This window comes from Centropristis striata, chromosome 8, assembly GCF_030273125.1.
Source record: "Centropristis striata isolate RG_2023a ecotype Rhode Island chromosome 8, C.striata_1.0, whole genome shotgun sequence".
NCBI lineage: Eukaryota > Metazoa > Chordata > Actinopteri > Perciformes > Serranidae > Centropristis > Centropristis striata.
This window is the reverse complement of record NC_081524.1, coordinates 20300803-20321183: the sequence shown is the minus strand read 5'-3', so window position 1 is coordinate 20321183 and position 20381 is coordinate 20300803. Positions and strand designations below refer to the sequence as shown.

The window sequence follows — 20381 nt, the reverse complement described above, 5'->3', positions numbered from 1 at the left end:
AAGTGCTTGACACACCGACTTCCCACAATTCCAATCTCATACTGGAGTCTGCAGTGGCACCAGCGGGGCCTCACGCATGTTTTATTCATCGTGCCAGCGATGGAGTTATTCAAAAGGCTGTCATTTTCTCCCCCAACTCTCTTCTTCACAAGCAATGACCGTGTAGAGTCTGCTGGTTTACCATTCCAGAATATCCGTTTCAGCCTCCCTGTCAATTCCTGCTGGAAAAAAATATCGAATTCCACATTCTGGGAATGCCAAGAGAGGAGGAGGGAGAGGATCTTATTTTTAGAAATACAACTATATAACATCCCTCCAGGGATTGTGCAGACTCTGGGAGGATGTTTTGACATGAGAAATCTTAATGAATTGTTGCCCAGTAAACTGGGAAATAATCCAGAAGTGGGCAAATTCATCCAGTTATCTCCCTTAATGTTCACTGAATATAGACATCAATGAAGCGGGAGCTCTGTGGCTTAGTCGTAATTCAGAGACATGTCTTTATTCAGGTCTTATCACCCTCTGCAATATTGACTGCTTAGTCGGTTACACATTAAAATAACATTTTTGTCCAGTTTTTTAATGGGAACTCTCTGTTGCAGCCATGTACCAGAACCAACAGTCGAGTGCGGATGGCCTACACCCTCCGGTCGCCCAGCGTGGGGAGGCAGTGTCCAGACACCACGGACAAGGAGCCTTGCAGCCTGAACCTCAACTGTTTCAACTACTTCTACAACATCACAGGTAAAGGAAATGTTATATAATGCACTGTCTTCATAAAGGCACACAGGGCAGGGTTCCCTTCTCTCTTTAAGGTTGTTGGAATAGTTTGTTTGTGGTGTGTCTCCTGAAAATGACAGCACTGAATGTGCCTGGTGTTGGGATGGAGCAGGTTTTTGGGCTGCTGCCACTGGTGTGACAGGATGGATGTTTCTCAGCTTTAACCAAACCATCAATATGAAAACAGCTCCAGAAATTGAGGCTTTATAACTCTCACTGCAAACACAGCCTCCTTTTCAGAATGAGCTCCTCATCTGTTTGTGCAATCAATAAACTACTCATTTATTTTTATTTATTTATGTGTGAAGTGATTGCAAACCTTTGCGAGGTTTTATTAAACCATCTGTTGTACTGTATGATGATGATGATGATGATGTAACCTCAAAGAAGCCCCTTTTGAGTCTTGTTTACAGATGTTCTTTGCAAAGCTCAAAGCAAATATATTTCTTGGCTGTTTTTATTGGCTGTATTTCAGTGAAGCGCCACTTTTCAGGGGAAGGTTGAATGGGCAAACGTTATGTTTTGCTGCTGCTACAACCATTAAATCCTGGAGGACGCCAAGCACAAGCAAAGCGTTTGACTGTTGGCTGCTTTCGGTTACCTACCTCGCTCAGTGTCACCTCTGTGGTGATGAAAACAGATAGAAAACATTTTTAATTTAATTTTAAACTGCTTTGAAGTTTATGTATATGGGGTTTTTTTGGCAGGGGAAATAAGTCTTGAACATTAATATTCAGTCAGCAGTCCAGCAGTTACATATCTATTTGATTTTTATTATTTTACACATTGCACACACACACAAGCAAAAACACATGTTGGTGGAGAGATGTCAGAGCGAAGGGGCTGTCCATGGACAGATAACCCAAGTAGTTCGGTCAACTTCCTATGTATTCTGTATCTGTTCAGCATCTTTCAGTCTGTCCTTACATGAAATGCATGGCTCCTTTTTCTCGACCGATCAGTCAGAATTTTCATTTTATTTTAATTAACAAAGTATAAAGCTGCCAGGAACCGAAAATACAAACAAAAGACACAGGTGTCTATGGAAATGTACCATTTTTAAAAACCATTTATACACACAAAAACAGCAGAAAAAATAATAAATAATAAAACTGCAACACAGTCTATTTGCATATGAATTAAAAATAATCATAGTTTTTTATTGTAGAAAGAAAATTCACATTTTAAAAATGGTTTAGAAACATAAATGGCACACTGTGAAAACTCCTATGATTGCACTTTCAACTGGCTTTCTCAGCTTGTCTAAATATCATATCAAATTTAAGTTATTACTGTAAATAAAATGTGTATTTTCAATAAATAGATGGACTCCAGAGGGTTAAAGGTTCAGTACTGCAGCAGTCCACAGTCCGTACTTGGTCCATGTAGGGCTTTGATTCTGTGACCCTCAGGAGGTTCCCAAGCCATCCTTATGAACTGAGCTACAGCCAACCCCCCAGAACGCATTAAAATGCATCATCATTCATTTGGAGCCATGTTTGTGTCCACCTGATTAATGTAAGTCCAATATTCGCAATATACGCTTTTAACTCTACTTTGCTCTACACCAAGTCCTGAGGGAAATATCTCACTTTTTAAACTACTTTGTTCACCAGCTAGTCCCTCACTCCTTCTGTCTGCTGTTTGGTGCCGAGCAGATAGTGTGTTTTCAGAACTTTTTCTCAAAAACAACCGTCTATTTTGGCTGATAATGTTGCCATGAGGGCGGTGAGAGTGAACAGGAACAGTAGAGTTGTGGCTCGAAGAGCTAATCAATGAGCTTACATTCAATAAAAAGCTGCAGATTCAGGTGAAAAGTCTCTGTAGGTTCGTCACTGAATGTGACAACTTTCACACGCTGTCATTTCCTACATTATTATTTAAATATCGATTTTTAGATCTCCAAAAATACTCAAATAGATTTGAGCTGGCAGCTTGAACAAGCTCCCTTCTCTGATCTGCAGGATATCACACTTCCATATCACATGTCACAGAGGCTGCTCTTTTGATATTTCATCCTGGAAACCGTAATAAACTATTTCAATCAAAATGAAAAAAAAGAAGAGAAGAGATTGGCAGCGTTCCTATACTTCATTTGGATTTGTTGTGTTGCCTTCATTGCTGCTGCCCCACATTCTCAACCAGCCCTGCCTGCTCCTCTGTCTTCCCTTTGTGTTGTTACACTGGGAGACGTGACATATAATCCCTACTGCTGGGTTCACAGTGGCATACAGGCATCCCAGGGTATATGTACATAATATACGAGCAGAGATTATTATTGGGTAAAGCACTCTTTTTATTCTTTTGTTGATGCTGAGACCATCTGAGCTGCTCCTTCCTTCAGTTTTCCTCCTTCTCCGCTGTCTCTCTCTCTCTCGCTGTCTCTTACTGTCGCTCTTTCTTGTTGCAATCTCCCTATTTTCAGTCCCCAGAGTACCACAAAGCTACTCGGCAGAAAGAGACACAATTCCCAGAGTCGAGCTTGCAAACGAGCTCACTGCAGCTAAAAACAGCCACTCATCTTTGTCAGCGGATGGCACACTTCATGAGTGATACCTCAGCCTCCCTGCTGTTGTTGCAGAGTATTTTTTAACAACAGCATGCACGCTGTCATTTTTTAAAAGGCACTGGAATAAAATGTTGTCTTTCCACTTCACAGAAATCATTTTTGGGAGGGCCAAGGTTCAGCCTCTTACAGCTCTGGATTTTTCTGGTGAAGTTTATTTGGGGGAAAAACTTGTATTGATGTTGCTTTTTAAATCCTGGTTATTTAACTCAAATCTGACCGCCTGGCTGCACAGCTCGCTTATAATGCTGGCATGAAAGGAAACTGATGGCAGCCAGTTTTATTGGATTTAAGTGAGCTGTTAAAAACCTTCAATGACCTCTTTGCTGATAAAATTGTCATCTGTTATGGACAGTGATCTTCACCAGCCAGAAGCTGTTCAGGGTTTGACTCAAGCACACAGCAAAACACACACACAGGCCAATTATTTTAAAGGGATTTTCTAAAGTGAGGTTGTGTAAGTACTTATCCATCGTCAGTGTATTACCTACAGTAGATGTTTGTTGACACTCCCCAGTTTGGAGAAAAAGGGAAGCACAATGTGTTGCTGTGGACGTATTCTAGCCAACTAAAACAATCAGTTTATGCATTTGCTCTATTTAGAATATTTTCACCACTTTACCTGCCCTCATCACTTTCCAGCAGGGAACTGAATCCTTTATCTTTGCTCCCTTAAAAACCACCAGACTCCATTGACAAAAACTGTATTTTTTACCTCGCAGAACACCAGAGTTGCTGGTCTACCGCTGCCTCAACCAGTTAGTGTGCATTTTTTAGCATAAAAATGACATCATCAATACATGTAGAAATAAGTGTCATATCACTTACCTACCTATACCCCATTTGGCTTGCCAGATAAGAAAAACATGTTAAAAAACTTTAAAGCAGCTTTTCTCAGTTTCACCTTTTGCGTAGTTACTGCAGTTAGACTTTGTAGGGCAGAATAGGCCTATGATAATAAATGAAGTGTATTATTTGTTATTGTCCATCTTCTTGCTAATAAGAATAATGATAAATCAAAGCTAAATGAAGGTATTTATATGTGTTGTATCTGTCGTTTCTGACTGATTCTTTTATGTGAGCTAATTACTGGTATTTAGGAAACACACTCCATTAATCAGTGTGGATGCTCAAATCTTTATCATTATAGCCATCATTATAGTTCTTGGTGTGGATGGCCCTTTTTACAAAAACACAAACTAATCAAGGCACTGGTAGGCCAGCAACTCCCTCATGTGGAAATGAGTGTTTAGTCAAAAGTCTGGTGGCTTTGCAGAGAGAATACAGCAGCTTCAGCTCCCGCTCAGAAAGGAAGAAAGAAATAAAGCGGCATGCTGACCTCCTTCTCCTGTAGGTACTGTAATACACTGACGATGTATAAGTATCTCATACAACCCCACTTAAAAAAATCCTAACTCTCCCTTTAAGGCATTTTCAGTGTTACTTGAGTTTTGTAGCAGAAGGGAATCAGGGGAGAGGCAGAAGAAGTGTGTCATGCAACAAAGGCAATGAGCTGAAGTAAGTATGGGAAGCACAAGGCATGCTCGCCATTCTGCTGAGTCATCTGGGAGCCCATAGTGGTTAATTTATATGCATGGGACGCCCATCCTAAAAGATCCATCCCCAGTGCAGCGAAGGCATAAGAATTTCTTGTTTATGTCAGCAACGTAGCTGGTAAATTACTTGATATTACTCTGCTGTGTCAATACACCATATCAGAAATCTACAAGTTAATTGATACTATATATTAAAAATCCAACTACTTTTGCTTCTTGGAAGCCACTTTATATATAAGCCTATAAAACCTGAAGCTAAACAACCTTCAAAGTAACATGAGGCAACACGGTGCGACAGTGCATTTCTGTGTGTTCACACTTAAAAAGCGGAGACACACCACGGCTGTTTCTCACTGTCTGGGGTTTATTCATTCTGAAGTGTAAAGAATTTGTGACAGCTGACGCAGTTGAACGCTTTTGAACAGCGTCTCCTTGTGTTTTGTCCCGCCACATCATCCTGCTTCAACTGAAAAAAAACCAACCACAGAAGCAGAACACGAGTGAAATGTTGCTTCCTTGAGACTTGAATAAATGCTCCTCTCCTTTTGCTTCCTGCTCCTGTCTAAATCTCCCTCTCACCTGCCTTTCCTGCTCTGCTTGCACACAGGGTGGTTAAATCAACAGCAGCCACCTGCCGAACGCTGGCAAATATTAGCTATATGTGGTAGAGTTGTGTACTCTGTTGACAGATAACAGTCATTGTGTGAGGGTTATAATCTACTTTGAAATAATAACAGTTATTGGAGGTGTTGGAAGATACATAACATAAAAAAATGTCAAATCTTGTACAAATTGATTTTTTTTGTCTTACATGTATTCATGCAACTACAATATAACAATATTATAAATCATGAGAGAATTTTTACAACCTTTCCTTTGCAGATGCATGTAAAGTTGATCACAAACCATTGACTTAATCGTAGTTATTAGCTATTATCAATAATTTTTTCGGTCACTGGTAGTGATGAACACACAGAAAATGATCTAAAATGCCCTATGTAACATACTTCGTCGCTCTTATGGGTTGTTGGTCTATTCAGAGGCATTTTTTTCTGCACTCATTGATGACTAGAGGTGTGAGTCAGCAGAGGCCCCATGATACGATTTTATCCCGATACTTGAGTCACAGTACGATATTATTGCGATTTTAAACATTTTGCGATAAGGTGAGTATTGCGATACAACATATTGTGATTTAACTGTTTCTTTTTTGGTTCCACAAAATTCAATTCAATCAAGAAATGTTTTTTCAAATAAGAGAAAACTCTCTGTCTATTCATCTCACTTCAGTCTTTTTATTTCTCCACAATGAGAGTCAAACCCACAGACTGACCAACAAAATATCCAGTCAAACTGAACTCAACTGATATCAAACATGTATGGATGACAACAACTGCAGCATTTTATCAAACTTTCCTCAACTTAAATCTTCACTGCTCTGTGTAGCTTCGATACGGCTGTGTCTGAATTAACATCTCGACTGAGTCGCATACCTGGTTCAGTGACTTTAGCATGTAGCTAAAACCATCCTAACTTTGTAGCATTATTTCTACAACTTTCCGACACGGTATCCTGACGCACACGGTGACTATAGATTCCTTCGAGTCTACCCAAAAATGGCGAAAATACTGACACTAAATAAACGCTAAATATTGATACCTGGTGGCCATGAATAGATATGATATTGCCAGGCAAAATACTGCAATGGATTTTTTTACCCCACCTCTATCAATGACACCCCTTGTAAATCAAAAATTGACAGATTCAGATTAATATGTATTTCTGAATAGGTCTGCAATGCCAGGCTAATTCCCCGCTGCTGTAAGTAGCATTTGAGTGTTTTTCAGCACATTGTTTTGGTTTTCCAGCCTGCAGCTTTACTGTTTTTATAGTTCACTCTCACCACTCCCATCAATGTCATTTTCAGTCACAGCAGGCAACTGTTTGCACTCGGAGTTCACTATTCCCACTGTACACGACCCACCACACACCAAATGGCAGACAGGCAAAGCTCGAAACTGGCTGCCAAACATAGCGGAGCGTTTAGCTGCTAAAAAGCCAGATATTTCCCTCAGGAGTTGGTGGACAGCAAAACACAGCTACAGGAGAGTGAATGTTGGACTTAACATTTGTCAAGTGGCCAGAAACAGCTTCAGATGAATGCGAATGCCACTCTGTAACTGCTGAATGTGTAAATAAGCAACTGTTTGCTCATAAGTTTGGCATATCAACTAAAGAGGTGATAATATGTCAATTATCTTTTTCCCTGTTATTCCAGAATGGCAATAAAATCAATTCATGCTGATTTAAGTCACACAAATAGAGGCTTGACTACATGAATGTGGCAGGAATAATTCAACTTAAATAAAAGATAAATATGATGCATTTGCATACTGACACATTTGAAAGAGTGTATAGTCTCAAAACCCAAAACTATCAACACTGCTTTGACAGAAACATGTTCAAATCATTTGGCATTTAAACGGTGAGCACTGAGCAATCAGAGCTAAGAACATCTTGGCTTATGAGGACTTGTAACTTAACTTGTGAAAACCTGTGATATTAGCATTGTTGGAAAATATACTTATGCTACAGTTGCACTTACTAAGGTCAGAAAAAACTTCTGTAGTCTTTTATTTTTAGTTATCATCTATCATCATCATGTTGTAGTACTCATTATTGTGTGGGTGAGAGCTGAAGCTGCTCAGAAAGCCCTGACCACCTGGTTTTAGCATATTTATAGTCAGAATGAAGCCACTTGCTGAGTCAGACCAAAAAAAAAGCAATAAACTTCAACAGTACAAAAAGTGTATTTCCCCCATGGGACTTTTGTTGACGATAAACAAATACAGAAAATAAGTGGTAAAATGGTATTTCAGCCTGTCACCTACAGGTTATTTCCTAAGCACTCTAAAGCACTTTTACTGCCAGTTTTATGAAAACTAACAGCAGAAAAGTCTAAATGTGAATATGTTGTGTTTCTCCTCAGACTGGAGTACATGTCAGCTGAGTCCTAACGCTGTGTGTGGGAGCGGCATCAAGACACGGATGCTCGACTGCGTTCGCAGCGACGGAAAATCGGTCGATATAAAGTTCTGCGAGGAGGTGAGACGTGCAAAAATTCCTCAAGTGTCTCCATTTCTTTCCCTTTTTGGCCAGTTCAGTTCAATTTTTCTTTCTTTGACACTGTCATTTTTCTTAATGACTTAATCACATCACTCATTACAATGTATTATCGTACCCTTCCAGTACTATTAGGCCCAAAGCAACATGAAATATTCAGAAGTATTCCCAGGCAGAGATTGTTGTCGTTGCTTCAGGCTGAGCATTTTATTCATTCATAATGTGTCTGGGCTCCCTGTAATTGTAGCCGGCAGGCTGTGGCAGAGCCGTCCCCACAGCTATTTAACCCTTGGCCCACTTCATCATCTGGCTCATTCACAAAAACACATTGTGTCAGAACGGCTTTCACCGCAGCCTCCATATTCCAACTCTGCTGGCCTGATGATGCCCGGCGCAGTCTGGACCCTGCCAGAACAAAGGCTTCTGGGAATTGTAGTGCTGAGAGGTCAAGCTGCTGTCTGGCCGTAACAGATTGAGTTGGCTGGGATGTGACTTGTGTGCCTGTGTTGCAAATGGTTTGATGTTGAATTAACCTTTTTTAATTTCCTGCGTGTGCTGCAGTTGAATTTGGAGAAAAAGTGGCAGATGAACATCTCCTGCGTGGTCGAGTGTCCCGTCAACTGTCAGCTCTCTGAGTGGTCGGCCTGGTCCGACTGCTCGCAGACGTGTGGACTCGAAGGTAAGACGAGGAGAAGATCAATTCAAATTGTGCAAACTGCTGTTGACATTTAGCTGACATTTTATATTTTGAGCAATTTCTCAGCATGATCAAAGTACTGACAGGACTCCCAGGCACTCGAGGATAAAAATCAGCACAACCTTTTATTAACAAGACACCTTTTCATCATCAGTTAGGCATAATCCTATAGAGATTACTACACTAATATGTATTTTTATTAAACTTGTCATGTGCAATAATTAGGTAAAATCACAGAAACAGCAAAAAAGGAGCTTGTAAAATACAATCTCAGGGACAAAAAGTAAAACATATTTACATCAAAGCTTGTCTGGTTTTAGATGTATTACAAAGTATGATGCTGAATGAGCCACGCTGAGCTGCGTCACCTTATTGTCTTGATGGCAAATGGCCAAACACATCAACTTTTGAATTTGCAACAGGGACCAGTGACTCAGCTCAAATGGGACTAGCCTCTTAAACCTCACTGATCTGCAGTCATTTCAGTCATCACAAACCCCTGCTGTGCAGCCAAACACTGCCAAGAATCATCACATTTCTCTAAAATTAATTTATGAGGCCAAAGTCGTGTGTTTTTGGGGAAATCCTTTTTCAGTGCAGAAGTGGAACAAGCTGACAGACTGTTTGTGTCAGGGAGTGTGGACTGAGAGGATTTTAAAAGACTGCCCTGTGAAGACAGAAATAAAACACAACAGCCTGGAAATGCAATCAACAAACACAAATGATGTGTGTTTCCATTAAAAACAACTAATTGTGTTTATCCTTAAGGTCAAAGAAACATGTTGAATTAATTTCCTTCCACATTTCCACACTCGTTTTTCATTATGTTTACTAGCTTGCAGTTGTTCTTTTCTCCTGCCTTTTTTGACCTGTTGCTACATTTCATGGTGTTACTTTCACCAGTAGATCAGTGCACATGCATAAATGGGAACCCGCTCCTAAATATACAGCTTTATAATGACACTACAGATTACTTTCAGAGGAGGGCTGGGCTTTCTAACCAGCAACCATTAGTCCAAAACCAGAACCAAGTTTCTGCTGGGAGACGTGTTCCACCAGAAGCTCTCTTAGCTTTTTTGTTTAATATTAAAAAAAAAATAGGGGCGTCCCGGTGGCTCACACTGGTAGATCGCTTACCATGAAGGCCGTGTGCTTGCTGCAGCAGACCCGGGTTTGAATCCGGCCTGAGGTCCCTTTGCTGCATGTCTTCCCCTCTGTTTCCCCCTTTCTATCTGTCACTATATTATAAAGCAGTAAAAATGCCCAAAAAATAATATTAAAAAAATATATATAAAAAAAAATAAAAAACTCACAAAATGTGAAGAAATGAATGTATTCGTACATATATTTTCCTTACAACTTTACACCTACTGAATTCAAGTTTTGAATCACTTTGTTAGCAGATCTGGAAACACACTTCATTCAAACTCTACAGAAACGAAAAAATAAACCAAAAGAATCTTGGGTAGTCTTTCCACAGTTCCAATAATCACCAGCTCTGATTTGGTCAAAATTAATCCAAAATTAGTTGTGGAAGTATGTATTTTAAAATTCACAATTGGGAAGTTATTTAGTAAACCGACAAGATAAAATTTCACATTTTTCAGACCTTAAATAGCCCTCAAAAACAATGAACAGGCCAGTTCTTAATACAGCGTGACAGCTTGTCTATTGTTCTTTAATAACATAATAATGTTATTAACATTCCTAGTGTAAAACATGCCTGATGGCAGACATCTGCAGTGTGTTTTGTATGACCTCACTTCCATTAAACTCACAAGAATAAGAAACAAGTCAATCAGTTTACATGTCCAGTCGCAAGGGTCACGTCTGTAAACTTGACAATGTCATCAAGTAGATGACAATAACATTGTTAATGTAGTGTGATAATGTCAAGAGGCGGACATGAGGTTAATTATCATGACTCTCATTAAAACCCAAATGATATTCTCATGTAATTATTCTTCGTGATGTCACTCAGAAAGCCACTTGGTTTGGTGACTGAATGGTAGTTCAACTCCTGACTGCATCTCTAAACAGCCAGTTCCTTTATTTTTGCTGTAAATATATTTGGGTTTGATATCAAAACATAATTCATTTTAACAGATCTGGATGTAAATACCTGGAGATAAAAGCTGAAACACTGGTGTCCTGTTCATCTTTTGATGTCAAACCCAAATGTTTTCAGAGTACAGCAAAAATAAAGGAATTGGCCTTGCTGTTCCAACAGTTTCACAGGGGATTGTAATTATACTGTATTTCATGTTTGTTGCACAAAAATACTTTTTCTTCTGCATTAGAGGACTTCTGAGAAAAGGTGCGACTTTTTTTGTTGACAGTCCCTCTGGTGCTTGTAACATGAAACAGTCAAATACAGAAAATTCAACAGAGTCCACTTTATGATGCTCTGCGCTTGAAGACGGTGGTTAAACACGGCATCCCCAAGCTGAAATTGTATTCATGTATGAATGTGAAGCAGGAATATGCAGGTAAAAACATGCAGGTGTTAAGCAGCCTGCATACATTGAGCTTCAACCCTATGAACCCCAACAAGACGTCTCAGGGCCTTTTTTTTCCTTCTTTTTGCTCTTTTTACATTTTACTCACTGTATCCTTGTATTTCACCGCAATATATAACATATAAGACCTGCAGCTCCATGTTATCAGCACAATCATGGAAAAAAGTGAAAATAACTCAAAAATGTCTTTCATGCAGATTAACACAGTTATAATGACATACGTAAATCATGTAAAAAGAAAAAGCTGAATTTCTCTGATAAATTATGTTTTAAATATTGGAATAAAATTGAATAAGTGTCATGAATATTTGAGGAAAAAATGGATCTCCACATGCTCAATGTACATATTGAACTATTCACATTTTACAACCTTACTACTTACGGCCTCTCCTCTGCTGTCCTCTCAGCTCTGTGTAAATAGATTTTCTGTGAATATTTGTCACGTGACCATTCGTCTCAGCAGAATCAATAATGGCTTCACATTGTTGCAGAATTTTTTGTTTTTAACAGGATCTTGTTAATCCAAACGTTGTTTTTTTTGGTAATGTTTTAAATGAGACATGTAGAATAAAGTGATTTTGTCAGAAATGTCACAATTCTAAGCTTCATTTTGGTAAATTTTTCTAATGGAAACTTTCGTAACCTATAATCAAATTCCAACAATAATACCTGTTTTTACAGTTTCTTTCTACAATAAACATTTTTAGCGACCAAAATGTTTCCGATGGTTAAAAAGCATGTTCACATGCGGTACAGTTTGTCCTCGGTTTGTTTGTAAGGAGCCCTTTGCATCAACATTTCTCTGTGCATGTGTGTAACTCACAGTAAAGTACTGAAACATAGTGTGGCTGAGTGAAAACATGCATGCTCAGCAGAACGTACTTGCTTGGATAACATAAAAAGTCCCATATCAGACACTTCCTGCTCCCTCTGGAGGCATTTGGCCAGAAAAACTCACAAAAGCAAAAGAGAGGAAGTGTTTATTTAACAGTCTTCCCAGTTGACCGGCGAAATTTTGTCCTCCTGTTGCCGGGTTGTTGTTCCCGGCGGTTCACACAATTGATTCTGTCCCATTACATCTTCCTGCTCCTCAGGGCTGTGGGGAGTGCTTTGAAGAAGAACCGCTACAGCGATAGTTGCTAAATCATAAGGAATAACTTAAAGAAAGGCTGAAGGAGCAGGAGGGGGCCTTATTTGATGTGTTTTTGTGTGTGTGTGTGTGTGTGTGTGTGTGTGTGTGTGTGTGTGATGTTCTCTTGTTGGAATAGGATATGAGGTACAGATTGTGTGAACATGTGGGAAGGCTGATTTGTGTTTTATGTGTTGAAAGGTGTCGTAGGTTTGCAAAGGTGTATTCTGAGGTGAGCAGATTGCTGGCTAGGCAGTGTGAAAAGTAGAGTGGGATACGCAACAAATGAAGGGTTCTGAGATTTAAGAGTAGGCGGTCTAAAACAGGAAGGTTGCATTTTAAAATATGCGTACGTGTGTGTGTGTGTGTGTGTGTGTGTAGGCTTTCCTGTGTTGAGTTTTTCAAATAATTCACACCTTCAGTTCTGCACTTAAATCAAATGGTCTCTGAGGTGTTGGCTACTGTAATGTTCTGGATTTATTTAAAGAGAGTTTGCTGATTGATGTGGAAGAAAAGGCCATTTTACTCACGTGGACCAAGAACCAATCAAGGTGGCAGAGAAAAAGTGCAGCATTTCACGCTGCTCCGTTAAGTGAAGTGCTTTTTTGCACGGTTAATTTAATGCCTTCAGAACAAATACATACACATGCACTTTAAAAGGAGCTGTTTACAGAGAGAATAGATGACTGCTGCGGTCATTGCACGTGTAAAAATCTGTTTGCTTTTACCTTATTGTGCAGCCACATTGCATTCTGTACAATTGTGTTATTTTAGAAGGAAATCAAAACCTCTTAAAAAATAACTGAACATTAATCTTATGTGGTGCTGGTGAAGTACAAGACTCAAGTTTCAGTACTAGGACAGAGAATTAGTCAGAGAGGTCTGTGTTGTTGTTTTCCTAGCTGGAGTTGTGCTTAATTTTATCCATCTAAATGCAAATTATATTATTGAACAATATAATTTACAAACAATTAGGTAGTGCAAATATGGCGATGCAGATCTTTGGCATATTATCTGAGGGGAGCACAGACCTTCAAGCAAAACTGAAGAGCCAAAAACACAATGTGTAAATGTTAGAAATCGCTGATGGTGTCACTTCCGTTTTGTTTGTCCAGGTAAGATGTGGCGGCAGCGGTCAGTGGTCCAGGCCTCTCAGGGCGACGGCCGGCCCTGCCCGACTCAGATGGAGCAGTGGAAGCCCTGCCCTGTCCGACCCTGCTACCGCTGGAAGTACAGCCCCTGGTCCGAGTGTCGGGTGGAGGTAGGTCAATAAATCATAACATTATGCCATAATGCAGGGACATTAAATATTAATGATCGTATATCGACCTCTGTCAGATACAAGAAATGCAGCTCTGACAGGTCCTGGGCTTGGCTGAGATCAATACGCACATGAGTTTGAGCCAAAAAGTGGATTTTAGAAGACAGAAATCTCAGCACCTGGAAAAAATAATGGAGTCTTTAGTATTGATGGACATCCTGGTCGAATCCCTGCGCATACAGTTATTTTGAGAGACGGACAGTAAAAATCAATCTAATGCACTTTTAACGCTGATACATTATTGTAAACCGATATCTTAGCCAAGAAATTTGGCTGCTGGTACACTTCATTTTGACTTGTGAGCCACCAGGTCGGATTATTAAAGCAGTCTGCTGCATCACTTTATGACATAAAAGAAAAACTTTGCAAGCATGAGTGTAGTTTTATTGGACTACGGGGAGACATGTCACCTCTTATAATTCATTTAGGTCACTTGTCCTTCTCAGTTAACTCCATCAAGTGTCCAATAATCAATTGAACACTTTTAATGTGCAGTAGAAGAAGCAGCAGCAGCAGCAGCAGCAGGAAAGCAGCGGTCAGTACAGTGAACTCAAACCCTTGAGGTATCTTCAGCAGTGATTTATGTCCACCAAAGTCGAGGCAGAAACTTTTTTTGTTGATGAACTGAAAGAAACTTTGCCAAGGAAAGTGTTTGAAGATAAGAAAAAAAGAGCATCTTTGTACTGATTTTAATTAAGAGTGTGTGCGTGTGTGTGTATGTGTGTGTGTGTGAGGGATTTTTCCTTTGATTTCAGAATCTGGACTGAAAACTAAAAACTCCTGTCTGTTAGAAAAGCTCACTGTCCATAAGTTAATTAGTGAGACTGGTTTGAAGGGACCATGTGGAATATATAGAAAATCCTTGTTAGTAATGACACCGATGGCCTTTAAGAGAAATACAGTCAGTATCCTGTTGCACGCTCATGCTCGCACTGCGTAGCCGTGCACGAGCATCCTGAGAATGGGCCAAAGCAGTGATGTGACATACACAAGACTGAACGTGATTTATCAGCACCATGTTTATTTATCATCATGTTAATTCATCATATTAACTAACTTTCAGTTCAGATCCATGTAGGGGTGGAACGGTTCACAAAATCCACAGTTCAGTTCAGTTCACGGTTTTGTGGTCACGGTTTTCGGTTCGATTCTGTATACGTTGATTGTTAGGAAAATCAATTGTGTCTTGTATAGTCGGGTTAAAACTGAAAGAATGAAGCAGTCTAACATTTGATACATCATTGTGAGAGAGGAGACATTGCTAGTTCCAACATGTGCTTCATTTATTTGGCAAACACAGTTATCTTTAACAAAGAAGCATAGGCTCTATCAACACTTGACTGAGGTCCCTTTGTTTGAAATTAATTCAAAAATAATGTTGACATGTATCAATTCCCTGATTATCAGTACTTCATTGAAACTCAGTTTTTTCCTCTTGAACTTAAAAGTGCAGTGCTTGAAATACAATCAAAGAATTAAGGATGGATTTCTTATCGAACTTAAAGTGTCACTGTGCTATCTAAAATAACAAAATAAATCATCCAGTAAATAATCATCAATATAAAATGTAGCTTAAATCAAACTAACACATACTGCACTGCTTATCAACAACAAGGGTCTGCTCATTCTATTCTCATATTCTTCTGCAAGAAGATCAGTTTGTCCACATTCTCTGCCAAAAGACGAGATCTACTTGCAGTGACAATGTCCCCTGCTGTAGAGAAAACTCTCTCACTTGGTACGGATGTACCTGGGACTGCAAGGTAACGTCGAGCCAATATAGCAATATGAGGATACTTATGCTCGTTGCTTCTCCACCATGCAAGTGGATTTTCATCCACAGGAATGCATCCTGTGAGCCTGTATGACATGACCTCCTCCTCAGTGATCTGGTACAAAGACTTGGTGGTTCCCTTCTCTGATGTAAAGAGGTGTCCAAAAAGCTCTGACATGACAGATTTTTTCTGAGGAGGAGATGAATCTTCTGATGCCTCTGGCTCTCCAGCTGAGGATGAACTGGCCACCTGGGCTTCTCTGGGTTGAACCTGCATGATACAATGACAAATAGTATGGTAGTTTTAAAATGATTGATAAAAACAAACACTATAATAGGAGCAAATACATTAAAACTATATGCTCTACTTTACACTGAGAAAAGAAAAATTGCAAAGGCTCAAAAACTATGTTTACTTTCGGTTAAAAAAAGAGAGAAATTCTAATTATGATATAATACATTCAATTTAGTACTAATTACAGAATTAAAAAAAAAAAAATACCTGCTCTTCAATGTCCATGACCTCTCTGGTGATAACACTGTAGATTTTCTGAACAGAGTCTTCTTCCAAGTAGGGCAGGGACTTAAATCTTGGATCCAGGGCTGTGCTTCTGTGCAGATAGTCCTGAAGATCAGGGTCCCTGTATCTGTCTTACAGGTTTTTAGTGATGGCTGCCTTGGCATCTTTGATGGTGGAGCTGTCCTCTTCACTGGGTGTCATGTATTTTAGTATCATCTTCTGCAGAGGGATGATCATGGACACTGAAGGGGATGTTTCCGTGCTCATGAGCATTGTTACATTCTTCAGAGGTTTGAGAATCTTGGTTAGGTCCTCTGCCAGTTTTGCCTCACTTTCAGTCAAAACAGCAAGGTCTTTGACATTTTTCTTAACATCCTTGTCCATCAGAGCAGAATAGATGGAAGCCTGCTGCTCCAAATAACTACTGGTGGATGGCTTTAGGCACAGTACCGCCACCTTTTGCTCTGGAGTGTACACGCTTCGCCCCTCATGAGAAAAATGAGCAGCGCATGAAGCGAACACAACACACACAAATTGAACCGAGACAGTCGAACCGAACAATTCTGACGGTTTTCATGAACCGTTCCATCCCTAGATCCATGCCATGTGGTTACAGAGAGCCGGCTGACCTTAGCTTAGCATAGGAAAAAGTTAGCTAGTTGGCCCTGCATCACTATTGGCGAGTAAAAACAGGTTGCTTTGCACCTTGCATAATTTAGTCTCGGTTAAAATCATAATGTTGTATATCATAAATATATCATATATTGCATTTCAATGATTCTGTAGTTTCTATGTGACTGCTGGCTCGGCCATGTCTCTCTTGTAAAAGAAATTTGAATCTCAATGACTTCCTAGTCACATAAATGTGAAACACACATATATATATGCAAATAATACACAAGTTAGTATCATTGATCACATTAGCTGGTGAAGTAATTTGGCATGGATTCAGCCTTTCTTTTAAATTTGTGTATGTTTGATATAATTTCTATTTTTATTTTTGACCTTTTTAACCCATTCCTCAGCTACTCACCAGGTCTTTGTTGAGGCTACTTGTCCTCTGTATTAGTGATGCCAGGGGCTTTTACCAAGCACTCAACCGACCCGTTAAAAAAGTCTAAAATATGTGGTAATCAGCCACAAGACCCACCAACGTTATACATTAGAATATCAGCATCATTCATCTGATTAAGCTCTCTATCTGCATTTCATCCACAATGATTGGTATTGATTTAATAATGGAAATCAATAAGAGATGGTGCCTTTACCTTCATGACTGTGGGGGCGGACATGCCCATCAGTTGCAGGTTGCAGTTTTAAAAAGCTTTAAAGTGTCCATTAATATTTAATACAGTTTACGTTTTTATGCACTATTTAAAAGGCAGTGCACTTTAATAACATCAATATATACTTTTTAGACTATATCATTATGTATCATTATTCTGTTTGTTGTAATTTGGAGAAAAAAATGAAAGTTTTTGTTAACTTAATATGACTTTGCAGCTGCAGGTTCATGTAACTCATCACCTTCCTTTTTTTTAACCTGGTGTTCTTTCCTGTCAGAGTGTGGTGTGCGGACACGGCATGCGCTACAGAAACCTGTCCTGCTTCGTGTCGGACGGCGCCAGCGACGGCGAAGGCTTGGTGGACGAGGAGCTGTGCAGCAGCTTGGAGCTGGCCGTCGACGGAGACAAGCAGATCATCCTGAAGGAGGCCTGTACCCTTCCCTGCCCAGGTAATAATGCTGCTGCTCACAATATGTTGATTTTCAGCTTCCTGTGCTGCATGAGCAACCTTGCAAAGTCGTTTCCAAACACAAGGATAGAGTAGAAGCTTTATTAGCATAGTACGGATGTTTTCACAACCTCTATGTCATTGTCAAAGGTTTATGAATGTGTCTTCAGAAGGGGTGTGTATGTTTCCCTCTGAGATTTGTTTCTATAGACACATTCTACAGTGTACAAAAAATGTTTTTACTCTTAGTTAGAGCAGCAAGAATACTGGTATAGAGAAGCAAAACGCTCACCACAGCACGTCAGCAAGTCAGTCAGGCAGGAGGCCAGGCGTAATCAGTTTCATTAATCATAGTGGAAGCATAGTTTTGCAGCAGCTGACCAGTGAACAGCATGTGTTCAAGCCTGCTAATCCGATTGCATATCATCGATCTCAAGTCTCCACAATTGGTCACAGGTAACACTGTGTACATCACTGTACATCCATGATTCCAAACAAGTTGTCACATTATCCAAAGTGTAAAATAAAAACCCTATCTCATCCTTTTTGGCATATATATGCAACTGGAAACTGTTGAAAGACAATATATTTAATGTACAAACTGATAAACTATTACTTTTGTACACATACATTCTGAAATTGATGCATTCTGTTTTTGTTTTTAAACAGCATCCCAACTTGTTTGGAATCAGAGTTGTAAATAAAACAGCACGAGGCTTCGGTGTCTTTAAGGGTTAGAGGCCTGTTGGAAATATAATAAGCTGCTAAAAATCCATGGCTGTGCATGAATGTAGCAAGATCTTTTGAGTCTTGCATTAAATTGCCCATAGAAATAGATTCATGTTTACACTTCTACTCTCTTTAGGTTAATGTAACATTGTATTCACAATATTTTAACGGAGTTCAGTGGAGCCCTGAGCACTCAAGCATCAGACACCTTTTTAAAAAATGTCAAATCTTAACCATTAAAGCAGCAGTTCGGAGCTCTAAACAAACATCTAAGTGCAATAATCCATTACAAGTGTGTTTTGCATTGCAGAGCTGCTCTCAGGTTCAACCGGCAGAACACAGAAGTCACTTTGCGATACATAACACAGTCAACACTTGTCAGCAGTTTGATTTATATCACAAAGCGGACACTAAAAATACTTTTGTTACAGGGTAGACTTTATTATCTCTAACCAATAGCACTCAGTATCTATTCATGACCTCTAAAGTGAGAGGTAGGAGCTTACCTGGAGGCAGAATAAATGGACTACATTATAGCTGATGCTTTGTATAACTGTGCTGTTTTATGCAAGTTAAATTTACTGGTGGGTACTGTATTTCACTGCCTGTAGCAACTCAGACAGCCCTCTGCTTTCCTTTGCCAGAGAAGTAAGTCTCCATTCTATTCTTAATGCAGTTTTGACTTGCATATTTACTTGCAGTTAGGGCTGCTGGACCATGGCAAAAATAATAACCATGATTATTTTGCTTGTAGATTTTCTTTCAAATTAAATATAATTCAACAACAAACAAAACATATAAAAATAAGTATAGAGAGAAGAATAAATAAATAATACACAATATGTGCATTTAAACAAATAAGATGATATGATACAAAAATGTATACATTTAAATAAATATAAAAAAATACAACAATGTTTACGTTAAAATAAATAATGTAAAAATAATATTTTATAAAATATTAAATTATTTAAAAAAGGACAAATAAAAAAAAAAAATCAAGAAAAACTAGCATTCACAAAAACATTTCCACAACCGAGTTAAAAATAATAATTTAAAATAAATTATATTTGTTGTAGTGCACTGCCACAACCTACTGTAAACACCCAAATCTATATTTAACACATTGGTAAACCATATATTTATTAACATATTCCGGTCAGTAACTCAGCGAGAACTGGCAAAAAAAAAAAAGGGCGATCTGTGATAGATTTGACAAAACCAGAGCATCACTTTAAAATGTAATGTGGCACTATAATTGTTTTATCTCGATCATCTTGTTTTTTTTTCCATAATCAGTAGAAGCCAGAATTGGATTAAACACCCATCCCTGCTTTCAGTTTTCCCCATTTTCTCCCAGTTAACTTGATGTCTGTCTCCAGTTTCTTACCATGAAAGATCTGAGATATAAATCAACCACTTCTTTTCATCTCACAGTCAGAAGTCTCACACGAAGAGTGAAAAACAGTAGTACAGGAGTCAGAAGATGATCCCTCACAGGCCTCCCACCAGCCAACTCTGTTAGTTCTGTTTGTTGCCGCGCCAGAGGCGCTGCTGTCAGGACATATTTTCTGTTTTATGTGGAAGGCACAAACTATTCGGACCACCTGCTCTTTCGGTGAAATAGACCGAGAGGCAAAATCCAAATGAAAGCTGTGACCCCTTCAATTCAATTTATTCCATTTGTACAGTTTAGAAACATAGAAGCAAAGTGATTAAAACACATACACACACATACACAGAGATAAAATAACACAGAAAAACAGGGTCACAATCAATAATCTGTGTGGGCGAGATAACAAAAACCCTGAGGGCTTTTACAAAAGACAAGATGGCACGCTGAGCGACAACCTCACTGAATAACAATCTGCTCTGCTGTAAATGACAATAAAGTGTAGATTTTATGCATTTATTCATCTCACATCTGAATGGA

General features: G+C 39.1%; 1 protein-coding gene across 1 annotated transcript in view; it reads left to right on the top strand.

The window, feature by feature from the left end:
- Positions 1 to 20381, top strand: part of thsd7ab (thrombospondin, type I, domain containing 7Ab) — a 202523-nt gene that overhangs the window by 156555 nt on the left and 25587 nt on the right. The window contains exons 19-23 of the mRNA XM_059338271.1: positions 603 to 744; positions 7892 to 8007; positions 8587 to 8704; positions 13486 to 13631; positions 17549 to 17720. Coding sequence (XP_059194254.1) covers positions 603 to 744; positions 7892 to 8007; positions 8587 to 8704; positions 13486 to 13631; positions 17549 to 17720 — 694 coding nt within the window. The remainder of the gene's footprint in view (positions 1 to 602; positions 745 to 7891; positions 8008 to 8586; positions 8705 to 13485; positions 13632 to 17548; positions 17721 to 20381) is intronic.